The following is a 26,913-nucleotide window of genomic DNA, read 5'->3' as shown; positions in this document are numbered from 1 at the left end:
AATCTTATAGAACAGCTACAGAGAGAACTAGTATTTCTTAGATCTCAGGTGAGCTTTCCTCCAAATTACATTCCTGGGATCATTTTTTTATTAATGCCTTTTTAATGGCTTCTCTAACAAAGTTCTATAAAATAATAATTATAATAAGAATTTTTTGTTTGCATGTAACACTAATTTATACACACACATTCATTTTTAAAAAATCTAAAAATGCAGTAAATTTGATATGAAATCATTGACTTGCCTAATTTATTATTTCTTTAGAATGAAGTGCTAGCACAGGATTTATTGATCAAGGAAGCACAGAATAGAAATGCAGAAATAGAGCTTGAACGTCATAGAAGCCAGACAGAACAGGTAGTATAAAGACAGACCATTAAAAGAGTAGATTGTGGTACTAAAGACAAAAACTTCCATTATATTTTTCTCCCTTTTGTTGTAGGGGCGGGGATCACCATCTGTTTTACCTTTCAGATTTTATTTTTATTACTGCTGCTAGGTTTCTATAGCTTGTTTCTTGTGTGTTACACCTCAGCTGATCAAATTTTCTTAACTTGGAAACTACAAACTATTGGGATAGTTTGTAAAAAAAATAAATAAATAAATTTTATTCTTTATGTTCTTTACAGAATGAATTTCTTTCAAGAGAACTAATTGAAAAGGAAAGAGATTTAGAAAGAGGTAGAACAGTAATAACCAAATTTCAGAATAAATGTGAGTTACTATTATCTCTTATTTTTCGGTACTTATTTATCCTATACTGAAAACCATGGATCTAAAAGGATTTTAATACATTCTCTGTTTTCTAGTCTGTTTTTAACCTTTATTGTCTCCATAATACATAGACTTCTGTCTCATTCATCTGTTTGGTTTGCCTTGCTCTATTCGTTGTCAGAGAAAGTTATTAATCTGGATTTTTTGTAATGACAAGTCAGTTTTTTTGTTGTCCAATAAAAGTTAAGTGAGAAAAACAAATTTAAAAGATTTTTAATAAAGTGAAGGCAAAGTATGTTCATGATTTCTTTCTTTCACTATGAAATATAAATATGTATATATTTATATATATGTGCATGTAATTTAATAAGGTATATCATTTAACTCAACTATTCACACATTGGATTTTAGTTAAAAAAGTTTTTACATTTATTTACATTTGTATTTCCAAATGGGTATTTTTTCTGTATATGAAATATTTGTTATTTGTATAGAATAGCATAAATTGTGAAGAAGGTAGTCACTGAATGAGAAAAATATGTCCTTTTAGTAAAAGAATTAGTTGAAGAAAATAAGCAACTGGAAGAAGGTATGAAAGAAATATTGCAAGCTATTAAAGAAATGCAGAAAGATCCTGATGTTAAAGGGGAAACATCTCTAATTATTCCTAGTCTTGAAAGACTAGTTAACGTAAGTTTTTTCATGTTAGTTTTGTTTTGTTGTTTCGTATTTTTAAGATGTTGTTCCACTGTTCTCCGGTCTTCATGGTTTATGATGAGATATTTATGGTCATTAGAGTCATTATTCTCCTGTTTGTTACATGTGGTTTTTCTCAGGTTGCTTTGAAAATTTCCTCTTTTATTTGGTTTTCACTAGTTTTACTATAATGTGCCTTGGTATGTGGGTAGGTATGTGAGTGTGCACATATATCTATGTATGTATGTGTATGTTTGGGGTTTGCTGAGCTTCTTGAATCTGTTTACTTATTCCATTTGTCACAATTGGAAAGTTTTCCACTTTATTTCTACAATATTTTTTCTGCCCCATTGTCTCTGGGACTCCAGTGACACATTAGACCTTTTGATATTGTCTCATAGGTTTTTGAGGCTTTGTTCATTTTTTCTTCTAATTATGTATCTTCTCCTGATTGGGTGATTGCTATGTATCTTTTTTTAAAAATTTATTTGCTTATTTACTTTTAATTTACATCCCAGTTAGTTAGCATATAGTGCAAAAATGATTTCAGGAGTAGATTCCAGTGATTCATTCCCTATGTATAACACCCAGTACTCATTCCAACGGGTGTCTTCTTTAATGCCCCTTACCCATTTAGCCCATCCCCCTCTCCCGCAGCCCCTTCAGCAACCCTCAGTTTGTTCTTTGTATTTAAGAGTCTCTTATATATTTTGTCCCTCTCCCTGTTTTTATATTATTTTTGTCCTCCTTCCCTTATGTTCATCTGTTTTATATCTTTAATTGCACGAGTGAAGTCATACGGTATTTGTTTTTCTCTGACTTATTTCACTTAGCATAATACCCTTTAGTTCCATCTACATTGTTTGCAAATGGCAAGATTCCATTCTTTTTGATTGCTGAGTAATACTCCATTGTGTGTATATGTATGTATGTATATATACGTATATATGTGTGTGTGTATGTATGTATATATACACATATATATGTATATATATGTGTATATATACATACATACACATATATATACACACCACATCTTCTTTATCCATTCATCCATCGATGGACATTTGGGCTCTTTCCATACTTTGGCTATTGTCAGTAGTGCTGCTATAAACATTGGGGTGCATGTGCCCCTTCAAAACAGCACACCTGTATCCCTTGGATATATATCTAGTAGTGCTGGGCTGTAGGGTAGTTCTATTTTTAATTTTTTGAGGAACCTGCATACTGCTGTGCAGAGTGGCTGCACCTGTTTGCATTCCCACCAGCAGTGCAAAGAGATCCTCTTTCTCTGCATCCTCACCAGCGTCTATTATTGCCTGAGTTGTTAATTTTAGCCATTCTGACTGGTGTGAGGTGGTATCTCATTGTGATTTTAATATGTATTTCCCTAATGAGTGATATTGAACATTTTTTCATGTGTCTGTTAGCCATCTGGATGTCTTCTTTGGAAAAGTGTCTCTTTATATCTTTTGCCCATTTCTTTACTGGGGTGAAGAATTTGTTTTTGGGTGTTGAGTTTGGTAACTAACTCTTTGGATTTTGGATACTAACCTTTTATATGACATGTCACTTGCAAATATCTTCTCCCATTCCGTTGGTTGCTGTTTAGTTTTGCTGATTGTTTCCTTCGCTGTGTAGAAGCTTTTTACCTTGATGAGGCCCAATAGTTCATTTTTGCTTTTGCTTCCCTTGCCTCCAGAGACCTGTTGAGTAAGAAGTTGCTGTGGCCAAGGTCAAAGGTCACTGATATTTTCCTCTATCATCTCCATTTTTGTTTCAAACATCAGCCTGAGACTTGTGAGACTTTTTAAACAGAATTTGGAGTTCCCTTTGGCTGGTTATTTTCTTTCTGGAATTCCCATCTCACTTTCCTATGACTTTGGGCTCCATCTCTGGTTTTCTCAGCCAGAAAGATCACAGGTCACTACAACGAAGCCTGCCCACCCCACACCATCCCCTTCCCCCCCCACAAAAGGAATATTCACTTTTCATTGGTTCTGTCTTCCAAGTTTTATCTCCAGAACCTTTAAATAGTTGTTTTTTGTATTAACTTGTTAAGCATGGGTCTTTTAGGACCTTATACCACAAACTTAGAAGTATAATAGAATGTAGTAAGAATATTTTAAATATTCCAGTGCTTACACATTGCTACAGGAATGTTAGCTATCAAATAATAAACTATTTATATTTACTATGTAGAGATTGGAGAATTCTACGGTATTAATGAGTGTTACATAAATTTGAATAAAATACACATTTTAAATTCTTAATACTTAAGGGGCGTCTGGGTGTTTCATTTGATTAAGTGTCCAACTCTTAATTTCAGCTTAGGTCATGATCTTTTTAATGTTTATTTACTTATTTTTAGAGAGAATGAAAGTGTTCGAGCAGGGGAGGGGCAGAGAGAGAGGGATTAGGACAGAATTCCTCTGCCAGTGCAGAGTCCATTTCAGACCTTGAATTCACAAACCCCCAGATCGTGACCTGAGCTGAAATCAAGAGTTGGACGCTCAACTGAGTGAGCCACCCAGGCGCTCCTAAGATCAAACTGTTTTCTGAGGGAAGCTCTACTTAGTAACCAAATACAAACAGAACAAATAGCCCAGGAAATCCTAATTTTGTCTGTTTCATTTGGCAGCTTCTGGTCTTCTCAGGACCCCTACTTCCAGAGATTTCATCTGCTTCTATCCTGGGTTGTCATTCTTTTTTCTGATTGGTATGCCCTCTGTGCAATTCACATGACCTTACCTGCTGTAAGAAATCTTCAGAATCAGTGATATGTTAGATATCTCTGCATTATGTACTTTATGTCACTTTCTATAGCCACAGGATATTCTTCAGTGCCTCTAATTACCATCTATTTTGACCTCATTTTACGAAGAGGCCATGTAGACAACATGGTGCTATTTGTCAGCAAGACAGTTAACTAGACTACCTTGTCGTCTGTCACAATACCTCCTTGCACCTACTTCTGTCTTCCTGGTATAACTTTTGAATTAGTATTAACTTATTTCTGTAAGGCCTTCTCTGATCTCCTTGGGATAAAGGCTTGCTTTTATAAAACTACTGCCGCAAGTTAAACTCTGGATCACCCTCCTGAGCAGGAGATTGCACTTGGTTTTACTCATCTTAACCTTCCTTGTCTTCTGCCTTCCTTTATGAAGCTTTACTTTGCAATTAGCAGTTTTGTTATGTATAGTTTATATTTTTATTTTTATTTTTTTAAGTTTATTTATCTCAAATTTATCCTGAATCGTGAGATCATGACCTGAGCCGAAATCAAGAGTCAGATGCTTAACCAACTGAGCCACCCAGGCGCCCCTAGTTTCTTTAAAATGCAAATATATTTATATGTATGTACTGTATAGATGTGTATGGGGTATATGTATATTTATGTGTGCCATTGTTGGAGAATTAGGACCAGTGCAGCCTCTTGGAAAATATTTTACTATTTGACATGTTATTTTTGTTTATCCAACACTCTTAGATAATACTCTGTTACCATACTTTGCATTTTTATCATCTGTGCTTCAACTGTGTGGAGAGGAAGCAATAAAAAGTCATTTAATTAAATGTAGTAACTATTTTATTCTTTTGCTCGTTCTTTACGGGTGCTGCATAGTTTCAAAGTATTTGCATATAAGTTATCTCATCTTGACTGTATAAAAACTTTGTGAAGCAGACAGATCTAACATTACCTCTTTAGAGATAAGGAAAGTAAGGTATAAAGAATTTAATTCACTGCTGAGCTAGTAAGAGATTGGTTAGGATTTGAACCCTAGTCCTCTTATTCCCTTCCAGTTTTTCCAGTCTACCACTCTACTAAAATTAGGTAAATGTTTGTTAATTGTTTTAATGAGGTAATTACTATGCTTGGTAAAGCTTATGTAAGTTAATCTAGAGTTTTGTAAATTTAGATTCCTAAATAAATGGATTTAGCATATTTTGTTATACCTGGCAGTGGGAACAGTAAAATGCTTAAATGTGAATTTTATTCAAGGGTAATTTTTTAAATGATGATTTCAGTATTTTGCTTCACATTTCTTCAATATAATCTAAATATGTTAGGCTATAGAATCAAAGAATGCAGAAGGAATCTTTGATGCAAATCTGCATTTGAAAGCCCAAGTTGATCAACTTACTGGAAGGAATGAAGAATTAAGACAGGAGCTCAGGGAATCTCGGAAGGAGGCTATAAATTATTCTCAGCAGTTGGCAAAAGCAAATTTAAAGGTAAAACTTTTCTTAAATAATAGAAAATGCTAAGCATTATGAACATAGGCTTAATATGAAACTTAATTTTTTTAAAATCACTGAGAAAATGCCTCTTAAATTAATTCAACAATAAGAAAACTCCAAAAAGGAGTTTTTAAGTTTTTAAGTGGGAAATAACTACTTTTATAATAAAAAAGAATATAAAAATTCTAAGTCTCTGCCTGGGTTTCTAAATAGAATTTGAAAGTATAATTTAATTAATGCCTGGTAGGGCATTCATACAGTTCCTTTTTAAAAATATTCTGTACGAAGTATAAGTTACTGCTTTTAAATTTGTCTTTGGGTGTAAGAGATGTGTTTCTCATTTCTGAACTCTGTCTTTCCAGATAGATCATCTCGAAAAAGAAGCCATTCTTTTAAGGCAATCAGAAGGATCAAATGTTGTTTTTAAAGGAGTAGACTTACCTGATGAGATAGCACCATCTAGTGCCAATATTATTAATTCTCAAAATGAATATTTAATACGTATCTTACAGGTAGTAAAAATTTTGCATGTGAATAACAAAAGTAATTGATAATATGTTTTTAATTTAGTCTTCATACATTCTTTTGAGTTCTTAGAATATTAGCATTGAGGTATATTTTTATAGATTTTGATATTAAATGGAATTTGTAAATAAAAGAAATTTATTCTTCATCTGCATGAGAAGCATGTTGACATATCTTGTGCACATACAGGTCATATGAAATATATGGTAGTAGAGTAACATGCAGCAGCCAAAGTAGTGGTGTATAATTAAGGGGAGACCTTTTATTTAGTGTTGGTTGGATAAGCAATTCAAGTGAATAAAGTCTTGACAGAGCTTTTTGGTGAAATGATTAGAATTGTTCCTTTTTTGTGTTAACTACAAGAAAAAGGTTTTAAACCCAATTGTCTTTAATGTTTTTCTTCCCTTTATCTTGTAAAGTGTTAGTTAATCCATTAGTGAATTAGGAAGGGAAGTACTTGCCCTGTTTGTCATTTTTGCTGTCTATATTGTGGTCATTGTGAATGGCCTAATGAGAGGTGCTTTTCATTATTTCATTTGAAGTGTAAATACCCATAACATTATGTTCATTAAAAGTATAATTATAGGGGTGCCTGGATTGAACGTCCATCTCTTGGTTTCAGCTCAGGTCATGATCTCATGGTTTTTGAGTTCAAGCCCTGCATCAGGCTGTATGCACACAGCGCAGAGCCTGCTTCAGATCCTCTGTCTCCCTCTCTGCCCCTCCCCTGCTCACACTTGCACTCTCTGTCTCTCAAAAGTATATAAATGTTAAAAAATTTTTAAGGAAATATAATTACAAAAATGCATTTGAAATCAATGAAAATACATTTTTGATTATAAGCACTACTGTTTCCATCTCCTAGATGATCCATTTGTAACTGTACTTGAGTTCTGATTATCAAATACTTGTTTCTGTATTTGGAAATTAATCTTTTTTTGAAAATTAGAATTTGTGTGTTATCTAAGTCAGGGAGGGACAACCTTACCACTTATTAGAACATTACTTTATAGTGCATGTTATATTACTACTTCTAAGTTTATAACTTTAGCAAATTTTTTTAAGTTTATTTATTTTGACAGAGACGGGCAGAGAGAGCAGGAGAGAGAGAATCCCAAGCAGGCTCCATGCTGTCAGTGAGGAGCCCGACATGGGGCTCGAACTCATGAACCGTGAGATCATGATCTGAGCTGAAATCAAGAGTCAGATGATTAACCAACTGAGCCACCCAGGCACCCCTTAGCTCTTTATAACTTATTCTCCTGCAGTATAGGACACTGTCAACAAGTAATGACAGTATTGTCATGTTGCTTGAGATGAAATTTTTTTTTATCTTTATAGAAAAAAAACATATGAGTGGTATTGTGGTAGATTAGGGAGCACGTATTGGGACTCTGAAAACCTGTTCATAGTGGCAAAACAGGTACTTGGACTCCCATACCTAAGAGTGATGGACATAGCCAAAGCCTTTAGAGTCATGACCTGATTTCAGGTGTTCGATCTGCATGTAAATATAGCATCTGACACCAAGTTTGCCATATTATATATGCTTAGAAATGATTACCAAGTGTAGTGGTGATGAGTTTTTTAATGTTAAGCTAATCTTTCCAAGTCTCTTTCTTCATTTATAAAATGAAATAATTGGAAAGGACCTTTGAATAGAGGCATGAACAGTTAAGTTCACAAAAGGGTCTGTGAGGCTGAGTGGACTGGAGGTAAGTTTGTAGCCATTGTATCTGATAATTTATATGGTTACAGAAACTAACAAATATGATAAAAATAATGTTACCAATTTTATAGTACTTCTTTTTAAACATTCCATATGCCTTAAACTAAGATGTTCAAAATAGTATAGAAATTATCTGAGCTGCTAATGGATTTGGTAACTATTCTCTTCTATATGTTTTTCTGTAATCTTGTTAGATTATGAATTTATACTTTCAAATATAAAATATATTCTTATTCTTTTTTAATCCTTATTTCTAAACCAATTTTTAGGAACTAGAATATAAAGAAAATAAATTAAAAAATTTAGAAGATTCTCTTGAGGACTATAACAGAAAATTTGCAGTAATTCGTCATCAACAGAGTTTATTATATAAAGAATATCTAAGGTATAAATGTTAACAAAACTTCATAATTTGGTTGCAGTATGTTCTTATTAATGATGAAACTAATGTAAGGGAATACTTAGATATTTTGTTTTACCTTTCCCTCATACCTCTTTCCTCCTACTTTATGTCTTAGTTTCCTTATCTATAAATTTCTGAGATAGTAATGCCTTTTTCATAGGGTTGTTATAAAATTTAGTTAAATTGTTATATGGAAATACTCAGATATGAGCATTTGGTAAATGTCCTGGCACATGAATATTTTGTAAATGTCAGCTGTTAGCATCATTCTTCATCATCACTGTCAGCATTATTGATATATATCCATTGAGACTATTCATTTCTCCGTATCTCTGCTATTTCATCTGTATCAACAGAAAAATTTTATCAGTCATTAGAATACCTGAGCAAAGGTGATTTAAACATGAAGGGTAATTATGTGATCTAACAAGAAACCCAAAGCTAATTATAGGGTAGGTCATGTTTAGGGGTTGTTATTATCTCCTATTATAGTTTATAAAACAGATGCAGGAGTTCAAGAAAGATGGAGTCATGCCCGCTGAAGAAGAGGCAATTTTTTTTCCACATGACTTTTCATTTTTAGATAAAACATTTTTTTCCAAAGTCTTCTAGCAGAGCAGACTTTGACTCAGATCACTTTAGCCAGAGTTGGGCCAATGAGCTGTCCGAGTCCTATGTTCAAGTCCAAACCATTCAGTGGCAAAGAGAATGAACGATGTCACTGTAATTTGTTTATGCTGACTGGATTTCTGGTGACTGGAATGTCTCTTGGGTGGGCAGCAGTATCTTACACACCTTTTAAGTCAAGTGATTTCTAATAATGTCTGTATTCTATATTTTGCAAGTATTTAAATTAACACTGAAGCTTAAGACTAGGGTCTGAAAATTGAGAACTGATTTCCAGAATTACTTTGGAGTGTTGATTATTTTCCTATTTTCTGTTTTCAATAAATTGTTTGTAAGATCTATCATCATTTGTTATATTGTAACAGTTGTAGAGTTGTGATTCATGGAATAATGAAAGTAACTTGATAATTTCTTTACACTGCATTTATTTAATAAAAATATAACTTACAGGCTAAATCCTTTTGGAATGGAATTTTGAGTTATTCTGTTATCGGATACCAGTAGCTATGATGTCTGTTATTTCATGAAAACTTTAAATTTCCATAATTTAAAGTTATCTTTTTCTGTAAGTATTAGGTGTATTATATTGTCATTTTTTATTTTAAGTGAAAAGGAGACCTGGAAAACAGAATCTGAAACAATGAAAGAGGAAAAGAAAAAACTTGAGGATCAAATCCAACAAGGTGCTATAAAAGTAAAAGAATATAATGTGAGTAAAAACCCTTCAAAATCAATATATACTATTGTACAAATTAAGATAGCTACGTTCACTAAGTAATGTAAACGTGTCTTTGTGCAGAATTTGCTTAGTGCTCTTCAGATGGATTCGGATGAAATGAAAAAAAACACTTTCAGAATATAGTAGAAAAATTACAGTCTTACAAGTGAATGAAAAGTCACTCATAAGACAATATACTACTTTAGTAGAATTGGAGCGACAGCTTAGGAAAGAAAACGGGAAACAGAAGAATGAATTGATATCAATGGAAGCTGAAGTTGGTGAAAAAATCGGACGTTTGCAACGATTTAAGGTACATCTGATTTTTTTTTTTTTTTTTTACTCTATGAAAACTTTCAGTTATGAGGAAGAGAGGATCATACAATGAACAGCCATCACCTGGATTAATAGTTAACATCTATTAACGTTCTGCCATAATTGTTTCATCTGTTTTTTGTAGGAATAAATTGTAGACATTTCTTCCCTAAATATTTTAATGTGCATTTCTAAAAAAGCCTTTTTTTGTTTACATAACCACAAACTTTATCACATCTAACAAAATTGGCAATAATTGCCTCACATTATCTAATGTCCCGACCATATTCACATGTCCTCTGTTATCCCAGGATCCAGTTAAGGACCCTGTGTTGTATTTGGGTATTACATGTCATAAGTCTTTATTTTTTTTCATGTCTTCTATATTCATGAATGTCCCGTTTGTTTTTTTTTTCTCTTTGTGAAAAATGTTGAAGATTCGTGATTATTTTCTTTTGTAATTTTGTTTGTGCCTCTATTTGTTATTTACTAAAAGCTTTGAAGCCTTGTTTATGTCAGATTAAACGTTTTTTGACAAGAATACTCCATCAGTAATGCTTTGTACTTTAGAAGTAATTATTTATATTGCATCACTTCAAGAGATGGAATGTCTGGTAGTCCCGTGTTTAGTGAGTGATTATTATCTTAAGGGGGAGACAGCCATATATCTCTATTATAAAGTGATTTAGTTAACTGGTGATATTTTGGTCCATGCAAATAACCAATTCTTTGTCAGTGCTCATAATGGGTTTAGCATCCACTGATGATTGTTGTTACCTGACTCAGAGTTGCAACTCATTAGAGTTGCAAACATTATTTTTCTAGTTATATTATACTTTCTACACTTATTAGCAGATATTCTTTTATAAAATATAGAGCTTTTCTTCATTAGCCCAGCCTATTCGGTTATTTTGAAGTATAGTTCCTACTAGAAAGCCAAGACAAAAGCTTCATCCTTTCCTTTTAATGACTAGTCTTCAGAAATCAGAGTTGATATACTCTGCTTCTTCTACCCGTTTGCCCGACTTCCCCATCTTTCTCTTCTTTCAGTATCATTACAGACTAACACACTTAGTCATTATTTGTCTTCGTTTTGGCCAATGGGAGCCCTTTAAAGCTAGTTCTTGTTTCCTTTTGACAAGTATCCGGTAGTCTTTGAACCAAGCCTCAAATGTTGGTTTCTTTTCTGGCACAACAGGATATCCAAGATTTACATTGTATACTTTAATCCAGACTTGGAATAAGCCATTTCTCTAAAGAACCCTGGTTATTTTTAGTGGTAAAGGCATTTAGATGCCAAAACTGGTCACTAGGTGCTATTGCTCTTGAAATGTCATTGCTACTAGTCCTTTTCAGTGAGCAAGTTAGGAAAATATGTGTATATTTAAAACATTATCTCCACATTTCAGATTTAACATAGTGGGGTTTAGGAAATAGTATGGAGTTTTTACTAACATTTGGTTTTATACTCATATTACTTTTTTCTTACATAGAAATTTGTTATTAATATTAAAATAATTATTCTGTAATATTTACACATTAATTTGAAGATAATCTTGCATTGGTATTAGCAATAACCACAGCAGTGCTACCAGATTTAGTTTAAAATATCTTTGGGGGCGCCTGGGTGGCTCAGTCGGTTAAGTGGCCGACTTCGGCTCAGGTCATGATCTCGCGGTCCGTGAGTTCGAGCCCCGCATCGGGCTCTGTGCTGATAGCTCGGAGCCCGGAGCCTGCTTCTGTTTCTGAGTCTCCCTCTCTCTCTGTCCCTCCCCCGTTCATGCTCTGTTTCACTCTGCCTTTCAAAAATGAATAAATGTTAAAAAAAAAAATTAAAAAAAAATATCTTTATAGTTCTTGGGGTGCCTGGGTGGCTCAGTCTGTTAAGCATCCAACTCTTGGTTTTGGCTCAGGGCATGATCTCACGATTTTGTGAGTGCAGGCCCCACATCAGGCTCTGTGCTGACAGTGAGGAGCCTGCTTGGGATTCTCTCCCTCCATCTCTCTCTCAGCCCCTCCCCTGCTCACTCTGTCTCTTTCTCAAAATAAATAAATAAACCTAAAAAAAATTTTAATTTCCTTATACTTCTTATTTTCCTTAGAATATCTTTCAATAGGATGTATAGTCAAGGTAATATATTCTACAGTAACTTGAAATAATTCTCCTTTTGAGGTTATACTATAAATTTGATGTATAATTAGGCTCATTTGTTTTGCATTTGTCTTCAAACTCATAGTTACTTTTAGTTTCTTTTTTAAAATTGATTTGAATATATGAAACATTTGCATCTTTTAAACATGTAGTCAGAGAAATCTTACTTCTGTCCCTGTACCTTTGACTCCATTCTGCCCTAACTGCTACAGGTAACTGATCATCTTTTTAATGTTTCTTTTCGAAGATATTAACAGACACAAGAAGTTGCATGCTGTGTGTACTCTTCTACACCTTGCTTTACATCTTGTCTTATATAGCTTATTTTAAGCATGTACATGTTCAGTTTACATATCCAAATTTACATAGGATCATATAAACGCATAAGCATTCAAAGTAAAATTAAAATGAAGTTGAGTTCCTTTTAAGGATAGTAATAAGTGAAATTGTCATGCTAACAAACTTACTTTCAATATGATCTTAAAGCTGAATCCTGATGCAAAAAGGAACTTGTTGAATAATTAAAGCTGTTTTTATTTGTACATGTGATAAAGACATTTTGAGTCTTTTTAAAAAAATTTTTTAGTGTTTATTTTGAGAGAGGGAGAAAGAGAGAGTGCGTGAGCGAGTGGGGGGGGGGGGCAAAGAGAGGGGGAGACACAGAATCCGAAGCAGGCTCCAGGCTCTGAGCTGTCAGCACAGAGCCCAATGCAGGGCTCGAACTCACGAACTGTGAGATGATAACTTGAGCCGAAGTCAGACGCTGAACCAACTGAGCCACCCAGGTGCTCCAGGACATTTTGAGTCTTAAGAAATGTACTTGTTTTTTACTTTTGTGCTTTCCTGAAGTATTGCAAATATAGTGAGTGTGTGAGATAGAAGGGGAAAAATAACTAGAATGTTCTTCTGTTCAACCTGACTATTCGACCTGGATTTGGGGAGATAGTACACAACAATTGGAAAGCTGAAAATTGGATATTTTTAGGAGATGGGAAATAGGAAACCCCTCCCCACACAAAGAATGTGTGAAATCAGATTCTAAGAGTAAGGTAGAATTATGTGTACTTACTTAAATGAAAAGAAGCTATCAAAATGAGATATGAAGCACTACCACAAATATTTCTCCCTCATTGCTATCCTTCACAAGAAATGATAACTGTAGTTCTTTATCTTCCTCACTTTATAAATTTGGTTATTCCTTGCACTACTTCGTCAACTTAAGAGAGAAAAGTTCAGATGTTTCTTCGTAGTGTTAATACAGAGTCTTCGAGTAGTGAATTTTTATAATTGTATAGCTGATGAGTAGAATGTAAAACAAGTAACTAAAGTCATTGGTATTATTAGAGACAGCTAATTGAGAGAAAATTTTTCTCACTAAGTATTGTTTCTTTCATGTGAATAAAAGGTTTTCTCTTTTATTACAAAACTAGTCTGTGTAACTATAATAAGCAGAAATAGGTAAATTGTAATGTGGTAAATCTAATTTTGCCATTCAGCTAACTAAAGGCAAGTTATTTTTAAGCTTATGAAATTTAGAAAAGCCATCCAGAGGTACATTCTTTTTTTTTTTTTTTTAATACAATTTATTGTCAAACTGGCTAACATACAGTGTATATAGTGTGCTCTTGGTTTTGAGGGTAGATTCCTCTGATTCATCGCTTACATGCAACACCCAGTGCTCATCCCAACAAGTGCCTTCCTCAATGCCCATCACCCATTTTCCCCTCTCCCCCACCCCCATCAACCCTTAGTTTGTTCTCTGTATTTAAGAGTCTCTTACAGTTTGCCTCCCTCCCTCTGTTTGTAACCATTTTTTCCCCTTCCCTTCCCCCATGGTCTTCTGTTAAGTTTTTCAAGTTCCACATATGAGTGAAAACATATGGTATCTGTCTTTCTCTGCCTGACTTATTTTACTTAGCATAATACCCTCCAGTTCCATCCACGATGCTGCAACTGGCAGGATTTCATTTTTTCTCATTGCCAAGTAGTATTATTCTGGGTGATACGTATTTTCTTGCTGCTGTGTATTATGCTTTTCTGAAATTGAATTTCATTTTACTATGATAGTTATGAAAGGATTTCCTTTTTTTTTCATTTTTATTATGATTTAAAATTTCTAAATAGTACTATTTCTTCTACTAAAGAAATGAATAATTATTGTAATATTTTTAATACATAAGAAATCTTTTCTTTAGTGATTCTAAAATCTGTTTTGCTTTCAGCTATATTATCTTATCCTTCTGAAAAGTGGCTAGTACTTCACTAGGAAAAAATATACCAACTTGACTCAGTGTGTCTTTGTTTACATAGGAAATGGCCATTTTCAAGATTGCAGCTCTGCAAAAAGTTATAGATAATAGTGTTTCTTTGTCTGAGCTAGAATTGGCCAATAAACAGTACAATGAACTGACTGCGAAATACAGGGACATCTTGCAAAAAGATAATATGCTTGTTCAAAGAACAAATAACTTGGAACACTTAGAGGTAAGTGTATATAGTCCTTGAACCTTGTAATATTAGCTGTTCCTCTTGGGTGCTATCTGTAGGTGCGGAATGACTTCATCCTTTCATCCTCCTTAGTCCACTTGCAGAATTTTATTGAATCAAGACGCTTAACACCAGGCACTTAAAAAAGAAACAGAAGCATGAACCAGACAGGTTACAGATGATTGTAACCGAAAGAGGAGGCATCATTAAGTACCCATCCTTCTCTCTTCCCCCTGATCCCAGTGCAACTTATTTTCTTGTACCCCTTGGTTTATGTTTCTTGGGATGGATATAGCCGAGAATGGCTCTTCCTGACCCTGGATGAGCTCTGGAAATCCCCATCCTTTCTAACTGTACAGATAAGGAAAATAGGATGAAGTATCACATATTCAAACAGTCTGTGGATATGGCCCAGAACCCTTGTCGTCCTCTTCTAGCCACTTGACCTCCATACCTTTAACGCAAGCAAAACCAGCTCCTGATTTGTTCATCTTCCTCTTCAGAAATAGGGGCTTGTGTCTTTTGACATCTTCTCTTTTGTGATCTTCTCCTAGGAGTGGAATGAGGTCTGATTTTATTAGCTTCATAGATTTTACTTGCTTAGAGGGACACATTCAATAAAACACCCAAATGTTATTTTGAATAGCTTTGAATGACTCCTATAAAAATATCTGAGTGATTTATTAATACTAACTAGCAATAATCATGATCAGTTTACTTTTTACTGTTTTGCCAAAGGGAGATGATTATGTTAATTTTTGTAGAAAATTTTGAATATTTAGGTGTGGTAATAATTTATTTTTCCCCATTTTTCATGTCCTTTGCACTCTTCCTCTGTATGATTTTAGAATCCATGTAAGAAAAAAAAACAAGAAAATCCATGTAAGAAATATATTATGTAGATAACAGCAATGAGTAATTTTTAACTTATTTATCTATTTTTCCAAAGAATCTTTTTCATCTTTCCTTAAAATTAAAAAAAAAAATGCGTTTGTGTTATATTCTTTCCCGCATCTCGATTATAATTCTGAGTATATTTTTATCCCTATTGACAATGTATCAGTTTTATTCTTTATTATGTGTATTGTGGTAGCCCTTACTCTATCCCTATCTCCTGTGTTACCTCCTCCTTACTTCCACCACTATGGTCATTCTAAACATGAATCTGACCATGGGACAACGCCTTTGCTTCACACCTATCAATCACTGTCAGCCACTTAAAGAATAAAAGCCAAATTCCTTTTGTGATTAGCCCCCACTTACCTCATGTCATCTCCTATGGTGCTCTAAGTACTTTTACAGTTTGTTTTTGAAATTGAACTACCAGTTTGCTGGGACACAGTGTTTTTTCTCATATATATATTCTTATGTACCTGCTGTTTCCTTGTCTCGAAAGCCCTCCCAGGGCTCTCCACTTATGTGCTCAGTGAATTTCTATTCATGTTTAAAACTTTGTTCAGGGGCACCTGGGTGGCTCAGTCAGTTAAGCATCTGACTTCGGCTCAGGTCATGATATCTCAGTTCGTGAGTTTGAGCCCCACATTGGGCTCTGTGCTGACAGCTCGGAGCCTGGAGCCTGCTTTGGATTCTGTGTCTCTTCCTCTCTCTGCCTCTCCCATAATAAATAATATAAATAAACATTAAAAATGTTATATATAACAAACATTAAATAAATAATAAATAATAAACATTAAAATAATAAATAAACTCAATAATAAATAAACATTAAAAAAAGAAAAACCTTTGTTCAGACACTGTCTTTTTTTCTGAAGCATCTTTCTTTATAGAACAAAGTCTCTCTGTCTATATTCTCTATCTTGTACCTGTTTCTGCTATTTATATCACATCATAATAAGAGTGTTTGTCTGTCTCCATCCCCTACTGGAATATATTCTTGATATCAGGAATTCTATTTAATTCACTTTTATGTGTTTAGTACTTCCTCTTTGGCACACAGAACTAATAAATGTTGACCTCGAGAGAGTTATTAATGGTGTAGAGCCATGGTGCAAAGGTCATCAGATGTGGTGATTAGGAAATTGTTGATGCCTTTCAAGAGTAAAGTTCCTTTTTTCTTTTTTTTTAATTTATTTATTTTGAGAGAGCAAGAGCAGGGGAGGGGCTGAGAGAGAGCAAGAGAGAGAGAAGCCCAACCAGACTTCATGCTCAGCGAAGAGCCCAATGCAGAGTTTAGTCTCACAATTGTCAGATATGACCTGAGCTGAAATCAAGAGTTGGCCACTTAACTGACTGAGCCAACCAGGAGCCCCAAGGGTAGACTTTATTGAGAGTAAAAGTGGTAAAAATCAATTTTCAGAATATAAAGAGAGTGGATGATAAGAAAATGCAAAAACTGAATGGGTGGGGGTGATAAGGCAACAGAAAAACTAGAAATCTGATGATAGAAGTAAAAAGAAATTAGATACAGGTTGAAGTAGGATCAAGAGAAGGATTTATTTTATCAACTGTTTTTTTTTTCTTTTTTTTTAAACAGGCCAATGAAGTTTGAGGGTAGAGGGAAAGAAAATTTAGAGCAAATAGGGAGAGGTCAATTGAAGATTCTAGAGGTGGGTGGTAAAAGTGTGGGTGCAGGGCACCCCACCGAGGGCAGGGGAATAAGAATGGCATCTGGAGCAAGACCAGAGTTCTTGAAAGTCTGGAAGTAAGAGGGAAAAAAAGGTAGAAAGATGTTAAAACCTCTAAGCCCTCTTTTTTTTTTTTTCCCCTATGTATTTTCAGTATCTAGAACGGGGTTGTAATTGTGCACATTACCAGAAAGTCACATTGTATTCCCTTATCTTGCTTTTTTATCATAATGTCCTCTTAAAAAAAATAAATAAAACCTCATTATCCTGTTATTCTTCATAATATGTATTATGTAACATTGTATTATGTATTGGCTTCTTTTCCAACTACCCCCTGCCCAACACAAGTTCTAGGACAGAATTTCTTTATATGATTCAAGGGCTTAGAATACCTGGCATATAGTTAGTATTCTGTTTGTTAAAACAAAGAGTAAATGAGCATATTAAATTTATGTGCCAACTCCTACATTTTTGTGTCCAGTCTGCCTTTTCGGTACTGTAATGGGATTATCTATTTTACAAATCCTGTTTCAAGAGGATCTCAAATTTAACATATCCAGAATGTCTGTTTCTCTCATAGTTGTTACCGTTTCAATAGGTGCTGCTGTTACCTACTCCATGAAGGCAGATACCTTAGAGTTACTTTCTGTCATTCCTTTCCCCTGTCATTTTTATTTCCCAAATGTAATTCATTCATATGTGTGTCCTCTTTTCTCCATCTTCACTGCTGTGACCCTACTCATCAGGATTTTATATTTTCTTAATTTTGATTTCTCTGCTTACCCCTTTATTTATTCTCCACATTGCATTCAGAATGGTTGTTTAAAACGTCCTCCTTAAAGAAGCTCCTGGGTGGCTCAGTCAGCTAAGCATCCGACTTCAGCTCAGGTCATTATCTCGCAGTTCGTAAGTTCAAGCCCTGCTTTGGGCTCTGCTGACAGCTGAGTCTGGAGCCTGCTTTGGATTCTGTCTCTCCCCCTCTCTGCCCCTCCCCTGCTCATGCTCAGTCTCTTTCTCAAAAATAAATAAACATTAAATTAAAAAAAAAACAACAACAAAAATACTTCCTCCTTAAGATGTTTAAATGATTTCCTATTATATATTAAGTTAAATTCTAGTTCCTTATCTTGACATACCATGCCCTGCCTGGTATGACCCCCTATTATCACTCCAAGTTTATCTTATACCACTCGTCACTGTTATTTTTGCTGTCTGTGCTTAAGTCCTCTAATGCCCCAAACTCAGTCCTCCATCAGAGCATCAGGGTTTATCAACACTTAGCTCTTCTCTCTGGCTGGCTTCTTGTCAACACTGGCTCCTTGAGCCCTTGGGTGGCTCAGGTGGGTAAGTGTCTAGCTCTTGATTTTGGCTCAGGTCATGATCTCACAGTACATGGGTTTGAGCCTTCTTTAACCTTTCTATCTTGATATGGTTCCTTTTATTTTGCTCTGGATCCATACTCTGTTTCTTTCTAGATCTTTACATTCTTAGAGTTTTTGGTTTGCTTACCTGTTCACTGTCTTCTGCCTTCCATACCCTCCCCAACTCCTGCTACACACAGATACCCACAGATGCTAAATGGTGAGGCCTGTGAAGGCCAGTATTTTGTCTGTTTCTTTCCACCGTGGACATGAAGTACAGCACCTGACATGATGGTGTGCTAGTGATGCTCGGTAACTGTGTGAGAAACTCTAAGCATTCCAGCTTGGCCAAAGTGAACATAGCAGAAGCTAATATTCGGAAGTCACATATTGGATATATTTTGATTATTTTAACATACTTTCTTTATATATGTGTGTGTGTGTATACGTGTGTTTGTATATGTATGTGTGTATATATTACGTGTAGGGAAGCTCCTAATTTTGTTTAAAAAAACCGGATTGTGAGTTTTAGGAGATATTATATAAAGTTAAGTCAATATCACTTATATCATATTAGTCTGAATTATAATGTAGTTTCTCAGTGATGTTTCTGTTTTATTGAGTGTGAAAATGCATCCCTGAAAGAACAAGTGGACTCTATAAATAAAGAACTGGAGATTACCAAGGAAAAACTTTACACTGTTGAACAAGCCTGGGAACAAGAAACTAAATTAGGTAAGTACGATGACTCTGATAATGTAAAATGATGAAAATCTAATAGTGAATACGTTATTCATTTATAGTTCCTTTTCTATATCAGATGAAAAGGAAGTATTTTGATAAAAATGAACTCTGCCTAACAGTTTAATTTAGCAGACAGTTGATGAATAGTATCTTATGCTAATCTCTACCAAAATTTGGTTTTTAGTTAGTAGATGAGTTTAGTTAGTAGTTGAGATTAGTTCATATATGTTAAAAAATTATGACAGAGCATTAACTATTTTGAACCATTTAACCATAAAGACTGATGATAATCTTAAATACCTATATTTTAGTGGTAGTATTTAGAAGTTTTCCACTGCATGTAATATGTGTAAAGTTATATTAGGAATGTACCATTTAATACATTTAAATTAAAAGGTCACCATAAAACATCAAAATAATTTTGAAAAGAGTTTATATTGCCTATAGCTTTACTATTATTATTTTTTTGTATTCCCTTATACATGTTTACATGAGCACTGGGTGTTGTATAAAAGTGTAGAATCACTATACTGTACACCCAAAACTAATATTACACTGTATGTTAACTAACTGGAATTTAAATAAAAACTTAATAAAATAAATAAAATGTAAATGACTCTAATAGTAAACCTACATATACTTTAAATTATAATGAACATTATATACTGTATTCATTTAGTAGATATTAATATATTTGCTTTATTCATCATTCTTACACATACAAATATCCATGTAATATCTTACTGTTTGAATGATTAAATCACGAGGCCTTCTTATTTTTGCTGTTGTTTATGGTGCTCAATGAACATCTTCATGTATATCTAACAGATATTATGACAGATATTAAAATCTTTGTGGGTCCTGCCAAGATTTTCCTTATTCATTTTTCAAATGGTTTTCCATATTCATTTTTAAATGATTATCTTAGTTTATGATGTTTAAATAATTTTATCTTACTAGCATTGTGCTTTATAATTTTCAAATAAATTTGCTCCTTTGGATAAAGTGTTTTTGTATGTTTGTTTTCTAGATCTTAGAGCTCTAATGTTATTCAAGGTTTCTGTTACAAAATAGAGCTGTTTTATTAAATTGGTAACTGGGACATGTAGTAGTTTAGTGAAGCCTAACATTGGGCCTAATATTATCTAAAATAAGCTATTTTTAGAAATGTGATTTTTAATTCTTTAAGAAATTAAAAGTGAATTGATTTCCATGTAACTGCTACCTGAAAGAAGGTATCATTTAAGCTAAAATATAAAAAAAAAGAGTATTACATACAATTGTAGTAAGTTCTCTGTTCATTTTACTCTGTCTCTCTTAAATAAGTGCTGGATTCCCTGTAGAAATTCCTAAATTTCTATAAGGACTAACTTTTATTATCATTTGACTGATGAAGAATATAAGTTCCCGAGAGATTAAATGGGATAGGCAGTTTCCAAACAGTAAGTAACAGAGCTAAGACTGGAATCTAGGTCTATCATAATTCATAAGGCTCGTGTGTTTTCTGTGGAACCATATTATTGCATCCTTGTATACAGTGTCCAGGGGTGCCTGGGTAGCTCAGTCAGTTAAGCGTCTGACTTCAGCTCAGGTTATAATCTCATAGTTTGTGAGTTTGAGCCCTGCATCAGTCTCTGTGCTGACAGCTCAGAACCCGGAGCCTGCTTTGGATTCTGTGTCTCCCTCTTTCCCTGCCCCTCCCCTGCTTGCACTCCGTTTCTCTCTCTCCCTCTCTGTCAAAAATAAATAAACGTTAAAAAATAAAAAAGTTTCTAAAATATTTGGCATCTAATTTTGATAACAGCTTGTGATTGACTTAGTATTGTTGCATATAGGAAATGAATCAAGCATGGATAAGGCAAAGAAATCAATAACCAACAGTGAAATTGTTTCTATTTCAAAAAAAATTACTATGCTTGAAATGAAAGAATTAAATGAAAGGCAGCGGGCTGAACATTCTCAAAAAATGTATGAACATGCAAGGACTTCATTAAAGCAAATGGAAGAACGTAATTTTGAATTGGAAACCAAATTTGCTGAGGTTTGATATAATTTTTATCATGTAATTGGCATAAAGGATTAGTCATGTTAGACATTTTATATTGTAAGAGATTTGTTTGTATTTCTGAAGTAATGTTAATATAGTGCTGTGTTTCATAAAAGATGTGTTTTAAATCTGAAACGTTTAAAAAGAAGACAGGTATTTCTGTGAATGAGTTCTTATTTTTCATCAGCATTACATTATTAGATTTAATGTAAAAAGATATTATTTGCTTAGTTATGATAATTGCCTTCCACTACCATCCATTCATTTAACAAATATTTATTGATGCCTGTTACATGCCAGACACGGTATGGGGGCTAGTTTTATCACAGGAAATAAAATAGGCAGTAATCTCTGCTCTTGGGACTTTACATTTTAATAGTAAGTTTTAGACTTTTTTGATATGCTCAGAAATAATAAATTGGTTGGCAATTAAAACAGTTTGCAAACATTCAACAATTAATGATGAAGCGGCACGTTTATAATGTTTACCTTGAGAATTAGTATACTTTTCAAAACATATTTGTCATTTTGTTTATTTTAACTGAGTCACTAAGTATATGTTAAGATTTTATTAACTCATTTATGTTTATTTATAGATGATATAATTGAAGTCAAGCATAATGAGTATAACTACGTTTCAAACAAATGTTAAAAAATCAGATTCAAATATTAGACTATGAGTTGTCTAATATAAATGACTTTTGGTGGGTTGACATATAACCTGAGTTCTTATAATCTGTTCCTGACTCTTTACCCTCTTCAATCTATTCTTAATATTTCACACTCAATTCATTATCCAGACTAATGCTAAGTAAAGAGAACTGTGGTAATATCTAAGTTGAGAAGAAAATCTCACCAAAAACTAATATATCTGAACATTTTTGTTGCTTTTCTTAGCTTACCAAAATCAATTTGGAAGCACAGAAGGTGGAACAGATGTTAAGAGATGAACTAGCTGATAGTGTGAGCAAGACAGTAAGTGATGCTGATAGGCAACGGATTCTAGAATTAGAGAAGAACGAAATGGAACTAAAAGTTGAAGTGTCAAAGTAAGTGCATGCAAACTTTTTAGTCATTAGGTGCATCTACTCTAGTTGATTTTTAAGAAACCTAATTACAGTGGTTCGGGGTAATATTCTTAGTGGAATTGATACTGGTTGTTTTTATTTTTGTTTTTTTTTGTAAGAATAAGGTTAAGTACTAACAAGATTAGTTTTTAACAGGCATGAATAATAATACTGAAGAGGAAATAACTTTTCAAGATTCATGTTTTTCAGAGTCCAGGAATAGTATTGCAGAAAGCACTGAATTTGGAATCAAGACCCTATGCAGTCGAGTTCTTCCACATACTCATATTTTTTTGGAGGGAAGTGGGGTGGTCATTCAACTTATTTAAACTTAAGTTTCTTATATCTGATAAAAAGATAGTATCCAGAATATATAAAGAAATTATACAACTCAACCCAAAAAAAAACAAATAATCTGATTAAAAATGGGTAGAAGAAATGAACAGACATTTCTCTAAAGAAGATATCTAGATGGCCAGTGGACACATGAAAAGATCCTCTCAGCATCAAGGGAAATGCAAATCAAAACTGCAATGAAAAAACACCTCACACCTGTCAGAATACTAAAATCAAACCATAAAAAACAAGTATTGGCAAGGATGTAGAGAAAAAAGAACCCTCTTGCAAATGTTTGTTGGGAATGCAAATGGTGCAACCACTGGAAAAAAGTATGGTTGTTCCTCAAAAAGTTAAAAATAGAACTACCCTAAATACTACTAGGTATTTACCCCCAAAACAAAAACACTAATTCAAAGGATACATGCACCTCCATGTTTGTAGCAGCATTATTTACAATAGCCGAATTATGGAAGCAGCCCAAGTGTCCATGATAGATGAATGGATAAAGAAGTGGTGTGTATATGTAGGTATATGTATATATATAAAGGAATATTATTCTGCCATAAAAAAGAATGAAATTTTGCCATTTACAACGACGTGGATGGAGCTAGAGAATACAATGCTAAGTGAAATAAATCAGTCAGAAAAAGACAAATACCATATGACTTCACTCATATGTGAAATTTAAGAAACAAAGCAAAGGGAAAAAAAAGAGGAAGAGACACAAACCAAGAAACAGACTCTTAACTATAGGGAACAAACTGGTGGTTATCAGAGGAGAGGTGGGTAGGGGGATGGGTTAATTAGGTGATGGGGATTAAGGAACGAATTTGTCAGGAAGAGCCCTGGGTGACGTATGGAATTGTTGAATCACTATATTGTACACCTGAAACTAGTATAACACTGTATTTTAACTATACTGAAATAAAACAACATAACATAAATGTAAATGAAATAAATATATTAAGAAATTGCTATAGCCACCCCAAATTTAAGCAACCACTACCCTGATCAGTCAGTGTCATTAGGGAAGACCCTCCACCAGCAAAAACATTATGGATAGCTGAAAGCTCAGATAGATGATGGTTAGCATTTTTTAGCAATAAGATAATTTTTAATTAAAAAAAAATAAAGGGGTGCCTGGGTGGCTCATTCCAGTAAGCATCTGGCTCTTGGTTTCGGCTCAGGTCATGATCTCATGGTTCGTGAGTTCGAGCCCTGCATCCAGCTCGGTGCTGACCTCATGGAACCTGCTTGGGATTCTCTCTCTCTGCCCCTCACCCCTTCCCCCCATTTCTCTCTCACTCTCTGAAAATAAATAAACTTAAAAAAAATAATGAAATAAACTTGTTTTTTTCTCCTTTTTAAGGGAGCACTAGTATCTCTTCTACTTGTTTCATAAGATTGCTGTAAAATGAAAAATTCAGATTTTGATTCAGTTTACATTTTTTGAGTACTATATACTGTGCTAAGTATTAAACATATATTAACTCGTATAATTACACTTAATAACCTTAAAGTAACATTGTGATTTTTATTTTACATGTGGAAATAGTTTATTCACTTGGAACACAAAATATATCTAAGGAGTAAATATTGTGTGTGAGATAGATGCTATGTACTCATTCTCATGGGTGATTTTGTGTTACTTCAGTAGAAACGTAATAGGAACCGTAACATAAGTTGATCTGTCAACCACAAAATAATTTGTAAAAAGGGTTTTATGATTAGCGTATTATAAAGTAATACCCATTTTTTTGGAGTATTGATAGTCCTTTGAGAATGTCCATCATTTTCAGCCCATTTCACTATGAAGGACTCCATTTTGTATTCTTCCTCTTACCTCATAGACCTCACCTTTTGAGATAATTTAATTTACAATTATGCATTTTATTTTAATTTTTAAAACTTATGTAACTGGTAATGAGCATTTATAATCAATATAAGGGAACCTTATTTATATGTCACAGTGCACTAAAATTGTAGCCCAAAGTAAAAGGAATTTTTGCTTTACCTGTGTGATCGTATAATAGTAGTCTTGGAGAAAATTTAATAATTTACCATCAAGCTTCTCCCATTTTTTGTAATTGTAGTAAGCATATAATCTTTCTTTTTTTCATTTCTGACAGTTTGTAAATTTAAAGCATATATTAATCCACCTAGGGAACCTAGGAATCTTAAATTTCTGTATCCTTAACTGTACAATTATGTCAAATAAACCTACCTTAAACCTTATTCTAGCTCTTTGAGACTAGGGTAATAAGTATCTTATGAAAAAAGTGTGGGAGACTAGTCCTATGGCCATATACATTTGGAAAATGCTGTATAGATAGATAATTTTTTACTTTGGAACTTTTCAACATTTCATACAATACTGTGTATTACGAATTTTCAACGGGGAGGGATGTTGGGAATGGAGTTTTTTTGACAGAACTCTCATGGAATTATTTCATTAAATGGTTTAGGAAATTTTGCTTTAGTATGTCACACCAAGAAGAGATGCTGGAAATTAGTGGCTTTTCCAAGAATCTAGAAATCTGAAATACTAGTATTTACTTAGAAAATGGACCTAATTGTTCCTGAAGTATTTTTTCATTTCCTAGACTGAGAGAGATTTCTGATATTGCCAAAAGACAAGTTGAAATTTTAAATATACAACAACAGTCCAGGGAAAAAGAAGTAGAATCTGTCAGAATGCAACTGTTAGACTATCAGGTAAGTACAGTATTGGCTCTTGTAAGTGGATTTTTTTCTTTTTCCTAAATTCACATTAGATATTGGATAATTTTATGGTTTTAATCAGAGGCTGTATCAAATGGAAGCTCCTGTACTTGTTCATTGTAACCTGATTAGAAAACTCTTTAATTTGAAATACCTTTCATGATACAGAAAAACATTTACATACCTACAGGTACATTGTGCTGGTCGCTAATTAAAGTTAAGGTTTGAGGAGAAAGTCTTTCAGAACTGTATTTTCTCTTGTATTAATATGTAGCTTTTTACATATTCTCCCATTATAAATTTTTTAAGATTAAAAAAATTGTCAACATTAGTGTTGTCCCAGCATTGATATTTACATATGGAAGTTTAAAAAAAAAACAACAACAACAAAACAGTAATATGCCAACTGTTATTTAGTTGGATACTAGATTTAGATTTTAAGTATGTTTGATTCTGGGGTTTTTTCTTTGACAAGTATTTGGTAATCTAAAGCCAGGCTAGATTTTTATAGGATCTCATATAGCATACTTTTTTAAATTTTATGTAGTAGGTCATGGTTTTAAATCCATGAAAAGTGTCATTAGAAAAACTTGAAACTTATAAATATATACTCTTTATATCAGGCACAGTCTGATGAAAAGGCACTAATTGCCAAGTTGCATCAACACGTCGTCTCTCTTCAAATCAGTGAGGCTACTGCGCTTGGCAAGTTGGAATCAGTTACATCTAAACTGCAGAAAATGGAGGCCTGTAATTTGCGCTTAGAGCAGAAACTTGATGAAAAGGAACAGGCTCTCTATTATGCCCGTCTGGAGGGGAGAAACAGAGCAAAACATCTGCGCCAAACAATTCAGTCTCTCCGACGACAGTTTAGTGGAGCTTTACCCTTAGCACAGCAGGAAAAGTTCTCTAAAACGATGATTCAATTACAAAACGACAAACTTAAGATAATGCAAGAAATGAAAACTTCTCAACAAGAGCATAGAAATATGGAGAACAAAGCAATGGAAATGGAATTAAAGTTAAAGGGGCTGGAAGAGTTAATAAGCACTTTAAAGGATGCCAGGGGAGCCCAAAAGGTAAAACATTGGTTTTTGGTTCAGTATTTCCAAAAGAGTTACAAAGTAATTTTAGGTTTTTAATAAATAGCTATCTGAAAAATGTTTTGTATAAGACAAAAATTCCAATTATGTTATTCATTTAGGTTTTGTAAGTTAAGGCTTGGCTATTTGAATGTCTAATTGTAAAAATAAAATGAGACTCTTCTAAACTGTGATTTTGGTAGAAATGCTTAGATTGTATACTATCAAAGAACTTTAAACATTCTAGAAAAGTTTATATATATTAGCTAAATACTAATTTTAGTTATTCATAAACATTATAGTGGTTATCAGTTGAATTCTACCCTTCATAATTATTATCTGTTTAAAATTATTTACAG

General features: G+C 33.6%; 1 protein-coding gene across 1 annotated transcript in view; it reads left to right on the top strand.

The window, feature by feature from the left end:
* The window catches only part of CEP290 (centrosomal protein 290), a 91,407-nt gene that overhangs the window by 25,023 nt on the left and 39,471 nt on the right, over positions 1–26,913 (top strand). Inside the window, 14 exon segments of the mRNA XM_042992851.1 lie at positions 630–714; positions 1,265–1,404; positions 5,482–5,646; positions 6,015–6,164; positions 8,176–8,291; positions 9,543–9,645; positions 9,736–9,774; positions 9,776–9,967; positions 14,432–14,605; positions 19,178–19,289; positions 21,134–21,339; positions 22,243–22,394; positions 25,355–25,466; positions 26,096–26,551. Coding sequence (XP_042848785.1) covers positions 630–714; positions 1,265–1,404; positions 5,482–5,646; positions 6,015–6,164; positions 8,176–8,291; positions 9,543–9,645; positions 9,736–9,774; positions 9,776–9,967; positions 14,432–14,605; positions 19,178–19,289; positions 21,134–21,339; positions 22,243–22,394; positions 25,355–25,466; positions 26,096–26,551 — 2,202 coding nt within the window.

This window comes from Panthera tigris, chromosome B4 (genome assembly GCF_018350195.1).
Source record: "Panthera tigris isolate Pti1 chromosome B4, P.tigris_Pti1_mat1.1, whole genome shotgun sequence".
Lineage (NCBI taxonomy): Eukaryota > Metazoa > Chordata > Mammalia > Carnivora > Felidae > Panthera > Panthera tigris.
The sequence above is the reverse complement of the archived record's forward strand: the minus strand, read 5'-3'. Positions and strand labels throughout refer to the sequence as shown.